At 47.0% G+C, this 20118-nt stretch overlaps 1 protein-coding gene across 1 annotated transcript in view; it reads left to right on the forward strand.

Moving 5' to 3' along the window:
• UBE2L3 (ubiquitin conjugating enzyme E2 L3) overlaps window positions 1-20118 on the forward strand; it is a 54982-nt gene that overhangs the window by 18866 nt on the left and 15998 nt on the right. The window contains exon 2 of the mRNA XM_066365451.1: window positions 10668-10763. Coding sequence (XP_066221548.1) covers window positions 10668-10763 — 96 coding nt within the window. The remainder of the gene's footprint in view (window positions 1-10667; window positions 10764-20118) is intronic.

Below are 20118 nucleotides of genomic sequence, written 5' to 3' on the forward strand. Positions count from 1 at the left end.
GTTTCTTACTTTATTTTTAGACATTGAGCTGTTCCTGTATGTGCCCTGACCAGGGATCAAACCAGCAACTTCTGCGCTTCTGGATGATGCTCCAACCAACTGAACTATCTGGCTGGGCTTATTTCTTTATTTTTTTAACTGATTTTTAGAGAAACAGAGAGAGGGAATGAGAAGGGAAACATTCATTTGTTGTTTCACTTAGTTGTGCATTCATTGGTTGCTTCCCATATATACACTGACCAGGGATCAAATCCACAACCTTGTCATTTTGGAATGATGCTCTAACTGAGCTAACCATCCAGGGCTTTTTTTTTTTTTTTTTTTTTTAATATTTTATTTATTGATTTTTAGAGAGAGGGGCTAGAGAGAGAGAGAGAGAAGGGGGAGGAGCAAGAAGCATCAACTCCCATATGTGCCTTGACCAGGCAAGCCCAGGGTTTCGAACTGGCAACCTCAGTGTTCCAGGTCGACGCTTTATCCCACTGCGCCACCACAGGTCAGGCCAGGGCTTTTTTTTGTTTTTTATTTTAAGATTTTACTTACTGGCCCTGGCCGATGATTCAGTAATAGAGCATTAGCCCGTTGTGTGGAAGCCCCGGGTTCGATTCCCAGTCAGGACACACAAGAAAACCGTCTGCTTCTCCTTTCTCTCTCCCCCTTGCCTCCCTCTTCTCCACCCGCAGCCAATGACATGATTGGTTTGAGCATGGCCTCAGGGTGATGAGTATAGCTCTGTTGGAGTGCATCACCTCAGGTGCTAAAAATAGCTCAGTACTCGAGCCTTGGCCCCAGACTAGGGTTGCCAGGTGGATCCTGGTTAGGGCACATGCGGGAGTCTGCCTTACTATCTCCCCTCCAGTCACCTTTAAAAAAATGATTTTAGCCTGACCTGTGGTGGCGCAGTGGATAAAGCGTCGACCTGGAAATGCTGAGGTTGCCGGTTCGAAACCCTGGGCTTGCCTGGTCAAGGCACATATGGGAGTTGATGCTTCCAGCTCCTCCCCCCCTTCTCTCTCTCTGTCTCTCCTTTCTCTCTCTCTCTCTCTCTCTGTCTCTCCCTCTCCTCTCTAAAAAAATGAGAGAAAAAAAAAAGATTTTAGCCTGACCTATGGTGGCACAGTGGATAAAGTGTCCACCTGGAACGCTGAGGTCGCTGGTTTGGAACCTTGGACTTGCCTGGTCAATGCACATATGGGAGTTGATGCTTCCTGCCCCCCCCTCCAGGCACACACTCACTCTCCTCTCTAAAATGAATAAATACAAAATAAATAATTTTACTTGTTGATTTTAGAAGTGAGAGAAAGCATGGAGGGGCAGGAGGAGCAGGAAGCATCAACTCGTAGTAGTTGCTTCTTGTGCTTTGACTGGTCAAGCCCTGGGGTTATGAACTGGTAACATCAGCATTCTGGGTCAATGCTTTACCCACTGTGCCACCACAGGTCAGGCTTTTCACTTTCATTTATTTTAGCAGTGTGGAGGGCGGGGCAGACAGGGACAGACAGACAGGAAGGGAGATGAGAAACATCAACTCATAGTTGCGGTACCTTAGTTGTTCATTGATTGCTTTCTCACATATGCCTTTGGGGGAGGGGCTATAGTTGAGCCAGCGACTTTGAGGTCATGTCTGGGATCCCATGCTCAAGCCAGCGATCCTCGGGGGTTTTTAACCTGGGTCCTCAGTGTCCCAGGACAGTGTTCCATCCACCACGCCACCGCTTAGGCTATTTGCTTGTTTGTTTGTTCGTAAGACTGTAGTAGACACTTAGAACTTGAGGTTAGTTGGAGGGTGGGGCCAAGAGGGTTGAGCCCAGGCCTGTCTGACCCAGAGGCCTCTGCTCTTTCTGGTCCTCTGATGATTTGACAGCTGTTGAAGCAACCACCTGCCAAATCAAAATATTGTTTATATATAGAATATATATCAAGCTATTCCTGTATGTGTTCTGACCAGGGATCGAACTAGCAACCTCTGCGCTTCAGGACAATACTCCAACCAAGCTATCCAGCCAGGGCTCAGCATTCACTTCTTAAAAAAAAAAAATTAAAACTAACATTGTTTCCATGTGCCTGGCTAAGTGAGAGGTATTAGCTCTTTTTATTTTTAAAATTATTGGCCCTGGCCGGTTGGCTCAGCGGTAGAGCGTCGGCCTGGCGTGCGGGGAACCCAGGTTCGATTCCCGGCCAGGGCACATAGGAGAAGCGCCCATTTGCTTCTCCACACACACACACCCCCCCATCTCTCTCTTCCCCTCCCGCAGCCAAGGCTCCATTGGAGCAAAGATGGCCCGGGCGCTGGGGATGGCTCCTTGGCCTCTGCCCCAGGCGCTAGAGTGGCTCTGGTCGCGACAGAGCGACGCCCCGGAGGGGCAGAGCATCGCCCCTGGTGGGCGTGCCGGGTGGATCCTGGTCGGGCGCATGTGGGAGTCTGTCTGACTGTCTCTCCCTGTTTCCAGCTTCAGAAAAAAAAAATTTTATTTTCATTTATTTATTTATTCATTTTAGCGGAGAGAGAGAGAGAATGGGGGTGGAGCACGAAGCATCAACTTTCATATGTGCTTTGACCAGGCAAGCCCAGGGTTTCAAACCAGTGATCTCAGCGCTCCAGTTTGGTGCTTTATCCACTGTGCCACCACAGGTCAGGACGAGGTGTTAGCTCTTTTAGCTTTTTTCTAACCCCATGGAAATGACACTAAATTAATCAGGGCATCAGTATCTTAAGTAAGAGTGCACCTCGTCGTCACCTGAGGAGCCCCAGGCACAGGTGCTCCCCTTAATTCAGAAAGTTCTGATTCTGTAGGTGTAGGGTGGGGCCTGGGCATGAGTCAGTCTTTCTCTTCTCCCCTCCCTCTACCCTCTCTACCCCTGTCCCCACCCCCACCTCTTGTGGGTGATGAACAACTTCCCCAACAGCTTGGTAGCCTACCCTGGTGGAGTCTCCAAAGTTACTCTTTTTTTTTTTTTTTCCTGAAGTTGGAAAGGGGAGGCAGTCAGACAGACTCCCGCACTTGCCCCACCGGGATCCACCCCGGCATGCCCACCAGGGGGCGATGCTGTGCTCATCTGGGGTGTTGCTTTGTTGCAACCAGAGCCATTCTAGTGCTTGAGGCAGAGGCCATAGAGCCATCCTCAGCGCCCCGGCCAACTTTGCTCCAATGGAGCCCTGGCTGCGGGAGGGGAAGAGAGAGACAGAGAGGAAGGAGAGGGGGAGGGATGGAGAGGCAGATGGGTGCTTCTCTTGTGTCCCGAATCGAACCCGGGACTCCTGCACGCCAGGCTGACGCTCTACCACTGAGCCAACCGGCCACCAAAATTAATAATCGCTCTAGCCAAACTCAGTTCCCAGCTGCTTCCCTAACATACCCCCTCATGATTTCTTCTATGTCTTTGAGTACATTTCCCACACATGGATGCCTGTTCTCTTCTCTCCAGAAGTTCAACTTTCCCTATCCTTCAAGGCCGGCCTCAGAGCCTCTCTTCCATGAAGCTGTTACCCTCTGCTGTTGCCTGCTGGGCCTCCCACGCTCTGATCTGCAGGCTCCTAGAGGAGCGCTTCTCCTCTTTCCCAGCCCAGCCTCAACAGCCAAGAAGATGGCATTCACCATTACTTCCTGTAGTTTTTTAAGGGGACAACACATCTTTTCTACTTTGCAAACAAAAATGACTGGATGATATGGAACGTGCTTTTGAAAACTACAAGCACCCCCTGCTTTGAAACTTGCTGGTGTAGAGCATTGATTTGACATCTGAAGCAGCCCTGACTCGCACAGCTGATTTTTCCTCTGTCTGGATATCTTAAAGAGGACCATGGCCACAAGCTAGTTAAGATTCACTGCCTCCTGAGGGGTTCTCAGTCAGGCCACATGTGAGTAATACTCTGGGAGATTTTTAAACAGTCAGCTTTCCAGGCCCATCATAGACCTCCAAAGGAAAAAAAAAGAACTTTATTAAATACATTGCCCAAACTCTGATGCACGTATGTGAGTTGTATGATAGGAGTGCTATTGTGTAGACTGATTGAGCTGAGCCTTCTGTGCAGGACTTGGAGTAGTGCTCTCCTGCTGGGGCCAGGGCCATCTCCTTATTAGTGTCTGCAGAGCTGTTAGGCAGTGGTCTGTTTCTGCTGCATGCCACACTTTGGCTTGTAGTGGGATCAAGCTCTCTGAGTTTCAGGGGGTGGGGGGGATTAGCTTTGCCCCCTTTTAAGAGCTGAGAAGCAAATCCAGGCTCTCTCATATCCTGCAGTAGACTGAGATACACGTCTGGGCTCAGACGTGGACCTCATTATGAGAAGCACTGCTCTTTCTCCCTTATCACTTACCCTGGCTGGCAAGCCTGCTTCCCCCATGGGAGAAAGAATGTGTGAGTTGGCTGGTTCTGCTTTCCTTTGAGCTCTCATCTCTTGGTTTGTCAGCATTGTGCCATCAGCCCAGAGAAGCTGACTGAGGACTGCTTCTTGCTCTGAGCAGAACTGAAACAAACCTTTGTGGGGCATGCATATTTTGTAAGTTTCCGTCATTGTTGGCCTTGTTCTTCCTAACTTTGTTCTAGAGTGGGACCTCCCTCGCACTTTTTTGTTGTTGTTGTCAGGTCCTTTCATCTATTATTTGAAATTGTAAATTTGAACTCTTGAATTTACATTGGTTTCCTTACATTCTCAGTGACGGATGCAATTTTGCTTAAGGGTTTGTCATTAGCTTAAGTCATCTTGCCTTTTCGAGTTTTATTCCTTCAGATAAACCTGTCTTTCCTTTGAATGACCTGAATCCATCTTCTCTAAGTTGTTCTCCTTGGTGGAGATGTGATTAGCATTTTGGTTTGAACAGTTCTTGTTTGCAGGATCATCTTGTGCAATGCAGGACTTTTAGCATCTTGGCCTATGGTGGTGCCAATAGTTCTCAACAGCTGGGCTCTTGAGAAGATTGAGAAATCAGGGTGGGGTGGTATCACAATACTTGGCAGCTAGTGGGGTGGGGCTGGGGATGCTCACGTGCAGAGTCCTGCTGGATGCTGGCACCACCCTGTTGGGAAACATTCCTAGGGTGCTGGCTTTCCAGTGTTCCCTGGGTATTATGGACTTGTTTGTTTGTCTTGTTTCTGTCTCTTCTGCCTTATATTCAGTTGGTTAGAATTATGCAAAGGAAGTTGCCTCTTCAGTCTTTGGTGAGCTTGACATAAGGTGAGGGTTTATCTGATAGCTGCACTTTGGATTCCCTGTGCCTCCCAGCCCTGCCACCATTAGTGCTGCCAGGATGTGTGTGCCTCCTCCTCCCACTTCATGGCTTTTGTCTCTCTCTGTTCATGTGTCTTTTGTTATCAAAACATCAATAGGCCGGCCAGGGCACACAGGAGAAGCACCCATTTGCTTCTCCACCCCTCCGCTGCGCTTTCCTCTCTGTCTCTCTCTTCCCCTCCCGCAGCCAAGGCTCCATTGGAGCAAAGATGGCCCGGGCGCTGGGGATGGCTCTGTGGCCTCTGCCTCAGGCGCTAGAGTGGCTCTGGTCGCAACATGGCGACGCCCAGGATGGGCAGAGCATCGCCCCCTGGTGGGCAGAGCGTCGCCCCATGGTGGGCGTGCCGGGTGGATCCCGGTCGGGCGCATGCGGGAGTCTGTCTGACTGTCTCTCCCTGTTTCCAGCTTCAGAAAAATGAAAAAAAAAAAAACCAAAAAAACAAACAAAAAAAAACATCAATAGGGCCTGACCTGTGGTGGTGCAGTGAATAAAGCGTTAACCTGGAAAAGCTGAGGTCGCCGGTTCGAAACCCTAGGCTTGCCTGGTCAAGGCACATATGGGAGTTGATGCTTCCAGCTCCTCCCCACCTTCTCTTTTTGTCTCTCTGTTTCTCTCTCTCCCTTTCTCTCTCCTCTCTAAAATGAATGAATAAATAAAAAAAAAAAAAAAAAAACATCAATAGGTGCCCTCCTTCAGCCCTATATATGGTACGCATTTGTTCCTCCCCTTTCCTTGAGCAAGATTCAGTTTTTTTCTTTTCTTTTTTTAAGTGAAAGGAGGGGAGATAGTGAGACAGACTTTGGCATATCCCCCATCCAGGATCTACCCTGCAGCCCCTATCTAGAGCTGATGCTGGAATCAGTGGAGCTATTTTTAGTGCCTGAGGCTGGTTCTCCCTCAGACGAACCGAGCTATTCTCAGTACCTGGAGATGATCCTGGAACCAGTAGAGCCACTGGCTGTGGAAGGGAAGAGGGAGGGGAGTGGGAGAGGGAGAGTAGGAGAAGCATAGGGTTGCTTCTCCTGTGTGCCCTGACCTGGGAATTGAACCCAGGGTGTCCATACTTGGGGCCAATGCTCTATCTACTGAGCAAACCAGCCAGGGCTCAGTTTTTCTTTAAAAACATTTTTTTAGCCTGACCAGGCGGTGGCGCAGTGGATAGAGCGTCAGACTGGGACGCGGAGGACCCAGGTTCGAGACCCTGAGATCGCCAGCTTGAGCACGGGCTCATCTGGTTTGAGCAAAAGCTCACCAGCTTGGACCCAAGGTCGCTGGCTTGAGCAAGGGGTTACTCGGTCTGCTGAAGGCCTGCTGTCAAGGCACAACGAAAAACTGATGATTGATGCTTCTCATCTCTCTCCGTTCCTGTCTGTCTGTCCCTAGCTATCCCTCTCTCTGACTCTCTCTCTGTCCCTGTAAAAAAAAAAAAATAAATAAAAAAAATAAAGAAATTTATTGATTTTTAGAGAGAGGGAGGGGGGAGATTGGGGGAGAGAGAAACATCGATTTGTTCCACTTATTTATGTTTTTATTGTTTAATTTTTTTTTAAGACTTTTTTATTCATTTTAGAGAGGAGGAGGGGAAAGAGAGAAGGGAAAGAGGAGGAGGAATCATCACCTCCCATATGTGCCTTGACCAGGCACGATAAGGGTTTCGAACTGGAGACCTCAGTGTTCCAGGTCGACGCTTGATCCACTGCGCCCCCACAAGTCAGGCTGAGATTTTTTTTCCTGTATGCATACTTTTAAAAAATGATAGAAATTCGTGGCAGGCGAAGAAGGCCAAAGGCATTCCATTCATATGCAAAGGTACAAACATGTGAAAGCATGCGGTGCATGACTGAGGTCAAGTATATTAGATGTAGAGGAGACTATGCTCAGAGACCAGGTAGAAGAGTAGGTTGGGTCAGGCTTTAAACATTGGTTGATTCTTGTGTGTACCAGGACTGGGGATTGAACCTACAACCGTGGTATATTAGGGCAACATTCTAACCAACTGAGCTACCTGGCTGGGGTAAGATGAAGTTTCCCAATGCCATATTACTGTTGAACCCCATCTTGCCATGTTTTTGTAATTCTTTGGAAATTTTCCTGCTTGTGTTTATCACCCATACTTCATGTTGTTAGAGTATGGATTTCTGAAGTCATAAAAAATAAGTTTTATATTATTTTAAAATGTATTCTCTGGCCCTGGCCGGTTGGCTCAGCGGTAGAGCGTCGGCCTGGCGTGCGGGGGACCCGGGTTGTTTCCTGGCCAGGGCACATAGGAGAAGCGCCCATTTTCTTCTCCACCCCCCACCCCTCCTTCCTCTCTCTCTCTTCCCCTCCTGCAGCCGAGGCTCCATTGGAGCAAAGATGGCCCGGGCGCTGGGAATGGCTCCTTGGCCTCTGCCCCAGGCGCTAGAGTGGCTCTGGTCTCGGCAAAGCGATGCCCCCGGAGGGGCAGAGCATCGCCCCCTGGTGGGCAGAGCGTCGCCCCTGGTGGGCGTGCCGGGTGGATTCCTGTCGGGCGCATGTGGGAGTCTGTCTGACTGTCTCTCCCCGTTTCCAGCTTCAGAAAAATACAAAAAAAAAAAAAATGTATTCTCGCCTGACCAGGCAGTGGCGCAGTGGATAGAGCGTCGGATTGGGATGTGGAGGACCCAGGTTCGAGACCCCGAGGTTGCCAGCTTGAGTGCGGGCTCATCTGGTTTGAGCAAAAAGCTCACCAGCTTGGACCCAAGGTCGCTGGCTCGAGCAAGGGGTACTCAGTCTACTGTAGCCTCCCGGTCAAGGCACATATGAGAAAGCAATCAATGAACAAGTAAAGTGCCACAATTAAAAACTGATAATTGATGCTTCTCATCTCTCTCCGTTCCTATCTGTCTGTCCCTATCTATCTCTCTCTCTCTGATTCTCTGTCTCTGTTAAAAAAAAAAAAAGGTATTCTCTCCCATGAATATATTCTCCTGTGTTGTTTCTTTTTTTTCTGATTGTCTAATTTCAAAGTTCTATCTGGAATTTTTCCTCCTCTCTGCATTTTTGATAGCTTGGTAGGTTTCATCCCTCAAGGGACATGGTATCTTATGTCTCTAGCCAGGGATCTTAACTCGATTATCTTAATTTTTATTTATTGATGGATTTTTAGAGAGAGAAAGAGAGAGACACGTTGATTTGTTGTTCCACTTATTTATTCATTGGTTGATTCTTGAATGTGCCCTGTCCGGGAATTGAACCTACAATCTTGGCATATTGGCTCTAACCAACTGAGCTACCCAGCCAGACAGGGCCTTAGCTCTAGTATCTTGAGCTAAGGAACAGAAAATCAAAATATATAGAGACTCCTTTACATCCTAGAGCCCTTTTTCCTTCCCCATGTCCCAGCTTCCCATCTGTTCACTAACCTGATTATTAAGCAGGTGTTTGACAGAGCACAGCCATTAGCTTCTTTTTCTTTTAAAATAAATTATTTATTAATTTTTAGAGAGAGAGAAACGTAGATTTGTTGTTCCATTTATTTATGCATTCATTGGTTGAGTCTTGTATGTGCCCTGACCTGCAGCCTTGTTGAATCGGGACAACTCTCTTAACTAACTTAGCTGCTGGGCCAGGGCTTGACCATAAGCTTCTGAGGCTTTCTGATCCCTGTCCTCTAACCTCCCCTCACAAAGCTTACATTCTGTTTGAAGAGGAGTGGGCCAAGGTGTGGTTGTGAGGCCTTTTCCTTCTCCTAAATTTGCCCAGACTGCATAATCCCCAGTTGAGCATTTCTGATCAGTCCCAGACATTAGCAGGAGGACCAAGATGGCAGCAGGTTAAATGGTCTCTCAGGTTCCATGCTTTCTCTACTGCAGGGATCACAGCCATTGCCTATAGCACTTTTCCTCACTGAAATGTTAGACATGGAACTCAATCTCTCAGTGGCAGCAGTTCTTTAATCTCACCGTAGCTTGTTAAAAATCCCCATTTTAAACTCCACCTCATACTTGCTGAACCAGAATTTCCTAGGCTAGGGCCCAGACCAAGACTATTGTGGTGGGCAGCAAGGGTTGACAAGCAGCATAACCCTGTGAGAATAAGCTAGGGCCTGTTGCCTGTCATGAAGTACCAGTGTGTCCCAACTTCCTCTTGCACATTATTTGATGTGTTGTCCTTGGCCCACTTCATGCCAGATATACTGCACATTCTCCAACCTAGAACCTGTAGCACTGGCTCAGTTCCCCTTCCTTGGAAATTGTGTCCCCAGGGTAAACTGTCAGCTGTATTATTGGAATAAGGGGTGCAGATACCTTTCAGGCTTTATGTGGGAGCTGATTCAGAGCCTCCGTGCCATTGTGAGCCAGAGCACTAAACAAGGAGGGACCTCCCAGTTCTGGAGGGGTTCACTGATTGGACCACCAAGGAGGAAGCCAGGCCAGTGAGGAAGCTGTCCTTCTAGCCTAGCAGAGGAGGCAGAGCTCAGGTGGGTGATGTTCCAAGGTTGCGTAAGAGAAGGCACTCAAAAGATGTGGAGGAGGATGTTGTGCCATGGATAAGAGGCCAGCTTGGGGAATTGGGGGACAGCGTGTCACTCCAGGTATCTGAGAATGGAAGACGTTGGGATGCTGGCAGGCACATGATGGGTGGCTTGGGCTATAACACCTATCGGATGTTTACTTAAGTAGGTAAAGCAGTGGGAAATGTCAGTCTGGTGCACACTTGAAAAACAACAACTGATGGGCAATTTTAGACTAAGTACATCTCAGGCAGAACCTTGAAGTAGTCAGGGTAATCGTGCTTTCTGGGTGAATTGGTATTTTCTGTTTTGAGTGTATAATAATAATTCCTCCTATTTGCAAGGGGTTCTGTTGCTTCCAATGTGGTTTCCCCTTTGTTGTCTACAGCTTTGGGCCTTGCTATCCCTGTTTTGCAGCTGAAGAAACTGAAGCTCAATGAAGGTTTTCTGTCCCCCTCCCATTCCAGACTGAATAGTTATTCTCTTTGCTGTGTGCCCATGCTAAGATGGAGTGCTGAAATTGCACTTTTAGTGTTAGGTAGAAAACTGAGTGTTCTCCTGGTCCCACTTTATTCATCTTTATATTCTCACTCTCTGATACATAGTCAGTGTTTAATGAATCTCGGTTGGAAGAAGTCAGGTCTGTAGTACCTTTCTTGTGCCCCTGCTGCATAGTGACAACAGCTCAAAGAGGAGGCAGTGCTTTCGTAGAAGCACAGTTATTTACCTGGCTAAGTACCCTGGGTTCACCACCAATTTGGGGGCTTGTCTTGGTCTGGGGCATGGGTTGAGGGAACCACTGTGGCTCTGGGCCTCTTAACTAGATCAGGCATGGTCTAGTCCACACTCTGAAATTTTATCATCAGTGGTGTTGGCACTTGTTTTAATTTGAGGGCATCAGGAGGGATCTTAATATGTGGTGCTTTCCCCTATTTGACACCCCTTTATGCTTTGTCAATCAACAGGAGCTTGAAGAAATCCGCAAATGTGGAATGAAAAACTTCCGTAACATCCAGGTTGATGAAGCTAATTTATTGACTTGGCAAGGGCTTATTGTTCCTGTGAGTATTGAACACTTCTTATCAGATTATTCTCAAGTTGATGTGCGTACTGTTGGGCTTATCTCTTTATTCCCAAGGAGACTTTTAATATAGGCAACCAACAGATGCACAGAGGTGGGCAGTCACTTTAGGGTAATGAGGTAGGGACCATAGCCTTAGAGTCCTGTGTAGAATCCCAACTTTGTGCTGGTTTTGTAACATTTTGGGGGTCCCAAACTTTCTAGGTCTGTTATTATTGACCCCAGGAGGGAGTGGAGTGTGTGTCTGTGCTCCTGTCTTCCCTGGCTTCTCTTGGCCTGTCTTCATTTGTCTAGATAGGACTGCCTTCTCTGACCTCTCTTGGGAGATGGCGGGTGTTCCCATCTAGATCTTCACTTTGCTTTCCTGCCTGGGCTTACATCTGTGTCTCTTACCCTCTGGACACCCCTGTTCCAGGCTTTATTCCTGGTACCCTCCACTCTGTGCTTCCCGTTTGTCTCAAATCCCTTTGCTTCATGGCCCACCTGCTCCCTTCACCCACTATCCTTGCTGGAGTTTATGCCTCCATTGTCTGCCCCACATGGCTCTCGATCCCTGTTTCACTGACTTCTGTCTTCAGGCAGGCTCCAGGTTCCCCTAAGAGCAGCTTTCCTATGATTTTAGTGCTTCTTGATTTAGTGTCTGCTCTTTCTCCAACCTTTCATTTCCTCACACCTCAAGAGACTTGTTCTCTACTAACTCTATTTTGTGATCCCAATTTCTCCTGCTCTCGTAAACTACTTTACACCATGCACACAAGCTCCCCTTAGTCTTCACAGCCCTGGCACTGTGCACCCCTCTTGCCCTCCCCAGCCTTTGGAGCCCACTCTTATGTGCCAGCTTCATGTTCTATAACCAGTGTGCTATTTGCTCCTCTTCTGTTGCTTCCTCTTAAGTCTTAGATATGGATTTAGTTTAGTTTCTTACCTTTCTTTCATTCTGTTTTGTTTATTGGAATCCCTGCTTTATTTATTTATTTATTTATTTATTTATTTATTTATTTTTGAATCCCTGCTTTTTCCAGCATCATTGGTTGCAAGGTTACTGTATGTGATGGAACCTCCTCTTTGCTTTCATTCCTGCCTTCTCCCTAGAATCGTACCATCTGTCCACGAGGCATCCTAACTTGATATTGTCTGCCTTGTCTCTCTGTCTCACAGCTGGGACCTTATTCCGATGTGCTCTCTTTCCTCCCTGTTCTTCTGCATCCACCCATCTTCTCTTTTCTTCTCCACATTTTCCATATGAGCCTCAGGCCCTTTCCCTATGCCTGACCCTGCCCTGTATCGTCTATAAAATCTTTCCTGATGGGTAGATTGGTTGCTTTACCAAGGCCATACATATAGATACTTTCTTCTTGATGCTGGTATAGGTCATGCCTTCCTTTTTTTTGGTATTTTTCTGAAGTAAGAAGCGGGGAGGTAGAGAGACAAACTCCAGCATGTGCCCAACTGGGATCCAACCGGCATGCCCACCAGGGGGTGATGCTCCGTCACAACCAGAGCCATTCTAGTGCCTAAGGCAGAGGCATGGAGCCATCCTCAGCACCCAGGCCAACTTTGCTCCAATGGAGCCTTGGCTGTGGCAGGGGAAGAGAGAGATAGAGAGAAAGGAGAGGGGGAGGGTGGAGAAGCAGATGGGCGCTTTTCGTATGTGCCCTGGCTGGGAATCGAACTTGGGACATCCACATGCCAGGCCAAAGCTCTAATGCTGGGCCAACCAGCCAGGAGTTTATTTTCATATTCATTTGAATGAGGAAAGATATACTTTGTAGTCTCAGTACACACTGAAAAAATTTTAACCCGAGAGTATCTATTCGGGTTTTGAAGATGGAGTCCTTTAGATTTCTGCAGTCTTGAGTTGGTGGGGCTCAGGGCACAGGTGTGGATAGTGGAGAAGCCCCTGACTGGGGAGTGTCAGGCACTGATCCCAGCCCTTCCCTGCCATAGAGGCTAAGTGGAAGGATGACCTCCCCCCTTTTTTAAGACTTTATTCATTTTAGAGAGGGGAGAGACAGACAGACAGATGGAGAGAAAAGGTGGGGAGGAGCAGGAAGCATCAACTGCCATATGTGCCTTGACCAGACAAGCCCAGGGCTTCGAACCATCGACCTTAGGTCAGTGCTTTATCCACTGCGCCACCACAGGTCAGGCTCTTTCTTTTTTTTAAAGGAAAGTAAGAGAGAGGAATAGAGACAGACAGGAACATTGATCTGTTCCTGTCTGTGCCCTGACCTGGGATAAAACTGGCAACCTCGGCCCTGGCCGGTTGGCTCAGTGGTAGAGCGTCAGCCTGGCATGCAGAAGTCCCGGGTTTAATTCCTGGCCAGGGCACACAGGAGAAGCGCCCATCTGCTTCTCCACCCCTCCCCCTCTCCTTCCTCTCTGTCTCTCTCTTCCCCTCCCGCAGCCGAGGCTCCATTGGAGCAAAGATGGCCCGGGTGCTGGGGATGGCTCCTTGGCCTCTGCCCCAGGCTCTAGAGTGGCTCCGGTTGCAACAGAATGACGCCCCAGAGGGGCAGAGCATCGCCCCCTGGTGGGCAGAGCGTTGCCCCCTGGTGGGCGTGCCAGGTGGATCCTGGTCGGGCACATGTGGGAGTCTGTCTGACTGTCTCTCCCCGTTTCCAGCTTCAGGGAAAAAAAAACAAAAAACTGGCAACCTCTGCACTTTGGGAAGATGCTCTAACCAACTGAGCTATCTGGCCAGGGCAGGATGACCCTTTTCTAATTGAGATTTTATATCCTGCTGATATAAAAAGGTAGCCTGGATCATTTGAAAACTGATAAAGAATGAATGGGACAACATTAAGCAGTCAGACTTGGATGGTCTACACCAGGGGTAGTCAACCTTTTTATACCTACCACCTACTTTTGTATCTCTGTTAGTAGTAAAATTTTCTAACTGCCCACCGGTTCCATAGTAATGGTGATTTATAAAGTAGGGAAGTAACTTTACTTTATAAAATTTATAAAGCAGAGTTACAGCAAGTTAAAGCATATAATAATAATTACTTACCAAGTACTTTATGTCAGATTTTCACTAAGTTTGGCAGAATAAATCTATAAAACAACTTACTATAGTTAAATCTTATCTTTTTATTTATACTTCGGTTGCTCTGCTACCGCCCACCATGAAAGCTGGAACGCCCACTAGTGGGTGGTAGGGACCAGGTTGACTACCACTGGTCTACACTGTGAGCTCAGTGGCCTGAAAGACTACATACAGGCCGGCTTCAAGAGATGGTTGTCAAGCAGGTTCTGACCTGAGTGCATACCAAGGCCTCCCTCTGGTGTTATGTTGGTAGAGCCTGTGGAACAGCTATCGTCTCATTAAGCCCAAGGTGGTGACTGGCTGGTAGAATCCCAGTGTGCTTGAGCCAAGGTTCTAGGGAGAGTCTCAGCCCAAGCTTCACCTTCCATTTGGGGAAGTTTGCCCAGAGATAGTAGGCCATGACCAGGGCTGCCCTCACCCCTACTCACACTGCCTTTTTTTTTTTTTTTTTAAATAGAGACAGAGAGAGAGTCAGAGAGAGGGAGAGGGATAGACAGGGACAGACAGACAGGAACGGAGAGATGAGAAGCATCAATCATTAGTTTTTCGTTGTGCATTGCAACACCTTAGTTCATTGATTGCTTTCTCATATGTGCCTTGACCGCGGGCCTTCAGCAGACTGAGTAACCTCTTGCTCGAGCCAGCAATCTTGGGCTCAAGCTGGTGAGCTTTGCTCAAACCAGATGAGCCCTCGCTCAAGCTGGCGACCTCGGGGTCTAGAACCTGGGTCTTCTGCATCCCAGTCCAATGCTGTATCCACTGCGCCACCACCTGGTCAGGCTCACACTGCCTCTTGCCATTCCTCTTTCATTTCTTCTTGAAATCACTGCCCAGGGCCCCTCAGTTGCTGTGAGAGGAATTTCAAGGAACCAGTTGGGAACTCATCCCTCCAGGGTCCTTACTAGTACCTCACACCTGAGCCTCAGGTCTTTCTGCGCAGTAGGAGTAGGGGCTGGGTCAATATAGGAAATTCTACCTGCTACGGTGAAAGCAGGCCAGGCTGACAAAGGCATGACACCATAGCCTGACTGGGCAGTGGTGCAGTGGATAGAGCGTTGGACTGGGATGCTGAGGATCCAGGTTCGAGACTGAGGTCGCCAGCTTGAGCCGCAGGCTCATCTGGTTTGAGCAAAGCTCACCAGCTTGGACCAAAGGTCACTGGCTCGAGCAAGGGGTTACTCAGTCTACTGCAGCCCCATGGTCAGGGCACATATGAGAAAGCAATCAATGAACAACTAAGATGTCCCAATGAAAATCTAATGATTGATGCTTCTCATCTCTCTTCGTTCCTGTCTGTCTGTCCCTATCTATCCCTCTCTCTGACTCTCTGTCAATGTAAAAAAAAAAAAAAAAAGTTATGACACCCTAGACATCATTTAACCTTAATTACTTCTATACTCTAAATGTAGCCACACTGCAGGTTGAATTTGGAGGGGACACAAACATAAAGTCTTTAACGGCCTCCTTAGTTAAATTTATTCCTAGGTATTTTATTCTCAGTGTTATTATAAATGGAATTGCTTTCTTAATTTTCTTTTTAGATTGTTCATTGTTAGTGTGTAGAAATGCAACTGATAATCATTTGTTGATTTTGTGTCCTACAAAGTTTTTTTTCAGTTACAGTTTACATACAGTAGTATATGTTTCAGTTGTACAACATTAACTATATTTTGTTATCTATTCTTTTTAAAATATATATATATATATTTGAGAGAGAGATTGAGACAGAGACAGGAAGAGAGAGAGATGGGAAGCATAAACTCATAGTTGCTTCACTTTAGTTGTTCATTGATTTCTTATACGTGCCTTGACCAGGAGTCTCCAGCTGATCCAGTAAGTGACCCTTTGCTCAAGCCAGCAACCTTTGGGCTTAAGCCGGCAACATCAGGATTTTGACCTCAGTGTCCCGGGTGATGCTCTATCCACAGCACCACCACTAGTAGACATGTCCTGCAAATTGTTCATTTATTAAAAGGTTTTTTTTGTTGGCTGATTGGTAGTGTCGGCCCAGTGTGTAGATGTCCCGGGTTTGATTCCTAGTGATGCATACAGGAGAAGCCACCATCTGCTCCACCCCTCCTCCCTCCCTTTTCTCTCTCCCTACTCCTGCAGCCGTGGCTTTGATTAGTTTGAGCACATCGGCCCTGGGCGCTGAGGATGGCTCTGTGGAGCCTCCACCTCAGGCAGTAAAAATAACTTGGTTGCAAACATGGCCCAAGATACTCAGAGCATTGGCCCCAGATGGGGGTTGCTGAGTGGATCCCAGGGTGGGGCACATGTGGGAGTCTGTCTCTCTATCTATCCTCCTCTTACTTTGAAAAAAAGGAAGAAAAACATTTTTATTTTTTATGTGTGTTTAGTGTTTAGAATTTTCTACGTATAAGATCTTGTCTTTTCTGAATAGTAGTTTTACTTCTTCCTTTCCAATTTGGATATCTTTTATCTTTTTTTTCTTGCCTGATTAACCTAGTTAGAAGTACCAAATACTATGTTGAATAGGAGTGGCAAAAGTGTGCGCCCTTGTATTGCTCCTGATTTTACCAATGATTATGATGTAGGCTTCAAGGTTTTCATATGTGGCTTTTTGTTCGTGTGAGGAAGTTCTTTTCTATTCCTACCAACAGTTAGAGTTGCTCATTGACACATCCTCCCAGCATTTGGTAGTGTCAGTGTTTTAGGTTTTTGTCCTTGCTCAGCTCTATAGGTGAGGGGAAGCTGGAGGAACAGCTGAGACTCTGTTCCTTTTTTCTTTCAGTGTTCTTTTGTGTTGGTTTAATGTGTCTAGCTTAGGGGTTAGACAGTCCTATACCTTACATAGTGTTACCTCTATATTTCTAGTATCTCAACTGGCATCATACATAGTTATCACAATATTATTGACTGTATGTCTTAAGCTTGACTTAAGTCAGCATGACTGTTTTAGAACTGCCAGTTGGTGCTGCTTAGTCTCTTCACCTCTTATACCGAGTACCCCAACCCTCTCCACCAGTTCTTTCTTTATGTCTATGAGTCTGTTTTAAGTTTTTTTCTTTCTTTCTTTCTTTTTTTTTTTTTTTTACAAAGACAGATCAGAAAGAGGGATAGATAGGAACAGACAGACAGGAACGGAGAGAGATGAGAAGCATCAATCATTAGTTTTTCGTTTCAACACCTTAGTTGTTCATTGATTGCTTTCTTAAATGTGCCTTGACTGTGGGGCTACAGCAGACTGAGAAACCCCTTGCTTGAGCCAGTGACCTTGGGTCAAAGCTGGTGAGTTTTGCTCAAACCAGATGAGCCCGCACTCAAGCTGGCGACCTCAGGTCTCGAACCTGGATCCTCTGCATCCTAGTCCGACGCTCTATCCACTGCACCACCGCCTGGTCAGGCGAGTCTGTTTTAATTTTGTTTATTTATTTTATACTTTAGATTCCACGTATAAGTGAAATTATATTTGTCTTTCTCTGATGACTTATTTTACTGAGCATAATACCCTCTTGGTCTATCCATGCTTTCGCAAATGGTAGGTTTCGTATGTTTTTTTTAATGGCTGAGCAATATTCCATCGTGTATATGTACCACAGCTTTTTTTATTCACTCATCTGTTGGATTGCTTGGGATCCTTTCATAACTTGGCTATTGTAAATAACACTACAACAAACATAGGGGTGCGTGTATTATTTGGAATTAGTGTTTTGGACTTCTTCGGATAAATTCCCAAAAGAGGAATCTCGCTGGGTCATAAGTCAGTTTTGTTTGTAACTTTTTGAGGTTAAAAACCTCCATACTGTTTTCCATAGTGGGTGCACTAATTTGCAATCCCACCAATAGTGTAACAGTTCCTTTTTCTCCAGATCCTTACAAGTTCTTGTCATTTGTGGATTTATTGATGGTAGCCTTCTAACACGTGTGAGGTGCTATCTCTTGTGGTTTTAAGTTGCAGAGGTTTTTTTTTTTCCTTCGGGTATCTCTCTGAGGCTCTTAAGCCATTCGAGTGTCCAGGGCCTGGGGACTAGATCTTTGAGTGGTCATAGGAACAAGAGCATGGGGCATGGCTCTGGCCCTGCCTAGCAACCAGCTAGGGACCAGCTATCCAGCTATCTCCTCCTGGCGAGACTAAGCTGGCCAGGATCTAGAGTGAGTCAACACTCACGGTCATTTGGGTTGGGTTCTTTACCTCTGGTGTGACTCTTAATATTTTAAAAAAATAGAGATATGCAGAAGACATTTGATATAGAGCTGTTATCCAAAATATACAAAGAACTCTTTTTTTTTTTTTTTTTTTTTGTATTTTTCTGAAGCTGGAAACGGGAAGAGACAGTCAGACAGACTCCCGCATGCGCCCGACCGGGATCCACCTGGCACGCCCACCAGGGGGCGATGCTCTGCCCCTCTGGGGCGTCGCTCTGCCGTGACCAGAGCCACTCTAGCGCCTGGGGCAGAGGCCAAGGAGCCATCCCCAGCGCCTGGGCCATCTTTGCTCCAATGGAGCCTTGGCTGCGGGAGGGGAAGAGAGAGACAGAGAGGAAGGAGGGGGGGGTGGAGAAGCAAATGGGCGCTTCTCCTATGTGCCCTGGCCGGGAATTGAACCTGGGTCCCCTGCACGCCAGGCCGACGCTCTACCACTGAGCAAACCGGCCAGGGCCAAAGAACTCTTAAAACTCAACAATAAGAAAACAAAGACTAGCCTGACCAGGCAGTGGTGCAGTGGATAGAGCATCGGACTGGGACGTGGAGGACTCAGGTTTGAAACCCCAAGGTTGCTGGCTTGAGCGCAGGCTCATCTGGTTTGAACAAGGCTCACCAGCTTGAGGTGAAGGTCTCTGGCTTGAGCAAGGGGGTCACTCGGTCTATTGTAGCCCCTGGGTCAGGGCACATATGAGAAAGCAATCGAGCAACTAGGGTGCTGCAATTGATAAAGAATTGATGCTTCTCATCTCTCTCCCTTCCTGTCTGTCTGTCCCACTCACTGTCACAAAAGAAAAGGGAGGGGAGGGGAAGGGAGAAAGAGAGAAAGAAAACAGAGACTGGCCTGGCCTGTGGTGGCACAGTGGCTAGAGCAGGGGTCCCCAAACTACGGCCCGTGGGCCACATGCGGCCCCCTGAGGCCATTTATCCGGCCCCTGCCGCACTTCCAGAAGGGGTACCTCTTTCATTGGTGGTCAGTGAGAGACGCAAAGCATGGCATCGCTCACATACAGTACTACTTCCAGTGACGTGGGATGCACGCCTCTCGGCTCCGGAAGCACGTCACATCACTTGTTACATCTAGCAGTGACAAATGTGGAATTGGACATTGACCATCTCATTAGCCAAAAGCAGGCCCGTAGTTCCCATTGAAATACTGGTCAGTTTATTGATTTAAATTTACTTGTCTTTACTTTAAATATTGTATTTGTTCCTGTTTTGTTTTTTTACTTTAAAATAAGATATGTGCAGTGTGCATAGGGATTTGTTCATAGTTTTTTTTATAGTCTGGCCCTCCAGTGGTCTGAGGGACTGTGAACTGGCCCCCTGTGTAAAAAGTTTGGGGACCCGTGGGCTAGAGCTTTGACTTGGGATGCTGAAGACCCAGATTCAAAATCCCAGCCTTGGCTAGGTGGCTCAGTTGGTTAGAGCCTCGTTCCAAAACACAGAGGTTGCCGATTTGATCCTCAGGCAGGGAAAATACAGGAACAGATTGATGTTCCTGTTTCTGTGTCTCCCCTCCTTTCTTTCTAAAGTCAATAAAATAAACACTGAAAGAAAAAGAAACCCCTAGGTCGCCAGCTTGAGCGTGGAGTCATGTCTGTCGTCGCTGGCTTGAGTCCAGAGGTCACTGGTTTGAAGCCCAAGATCACTGGCTTGAGCAAGGGGTCACTGGCTCCACTGGAGTCCCCCATCTCCAGCCCCCATGAAGGCATATATGAGAAGCAATAAACAATTAAAGTTATGCAACTGCAAATTAATGTTTCTCATCTTTCCCCTTCCTCCCTTCCTTTCTCCCTCTCCCCCTCCTCACTTACAAATACATACATACATAAATAAATAAATAAAATTTATTGATTGATTTTAGAGGGAGAGGAAAGGAGAGAGAGAGGTAAAAAAACATTGATTTGTTGTTTCACTTATGTATGTTTCTTGTATGTGCCCTGACCAGGGATTAAACACATAATGATGGCGTATTGGATCAACACTCTAATCAACTGAGCTACCCAGCCAGAAGTTTTGGTGATTTCTTACAAAACTAAACATATTCTTACCCTACAATCCAGCTGTCACGCTCCTTGTATTTAAGTCAAAGGAATTGAAAGTTTATGTCTACGTA

The sequence above is a fragment of the Saccopteryx leptura genome, chromosome 2 (genome assembly GCF_036850995.1).
Source record: "Saccopteryx leptura isolate mSacLep1 chromosome 2, mSacLep1_pri_phased_curated, whole genome shotgun sequence".
NCBI lineage: Eukaryota > Metazoa > Chordata > Mammalia > Chiroptera > Emballonuridae > Saccopteryx > Saccopteryx leptura.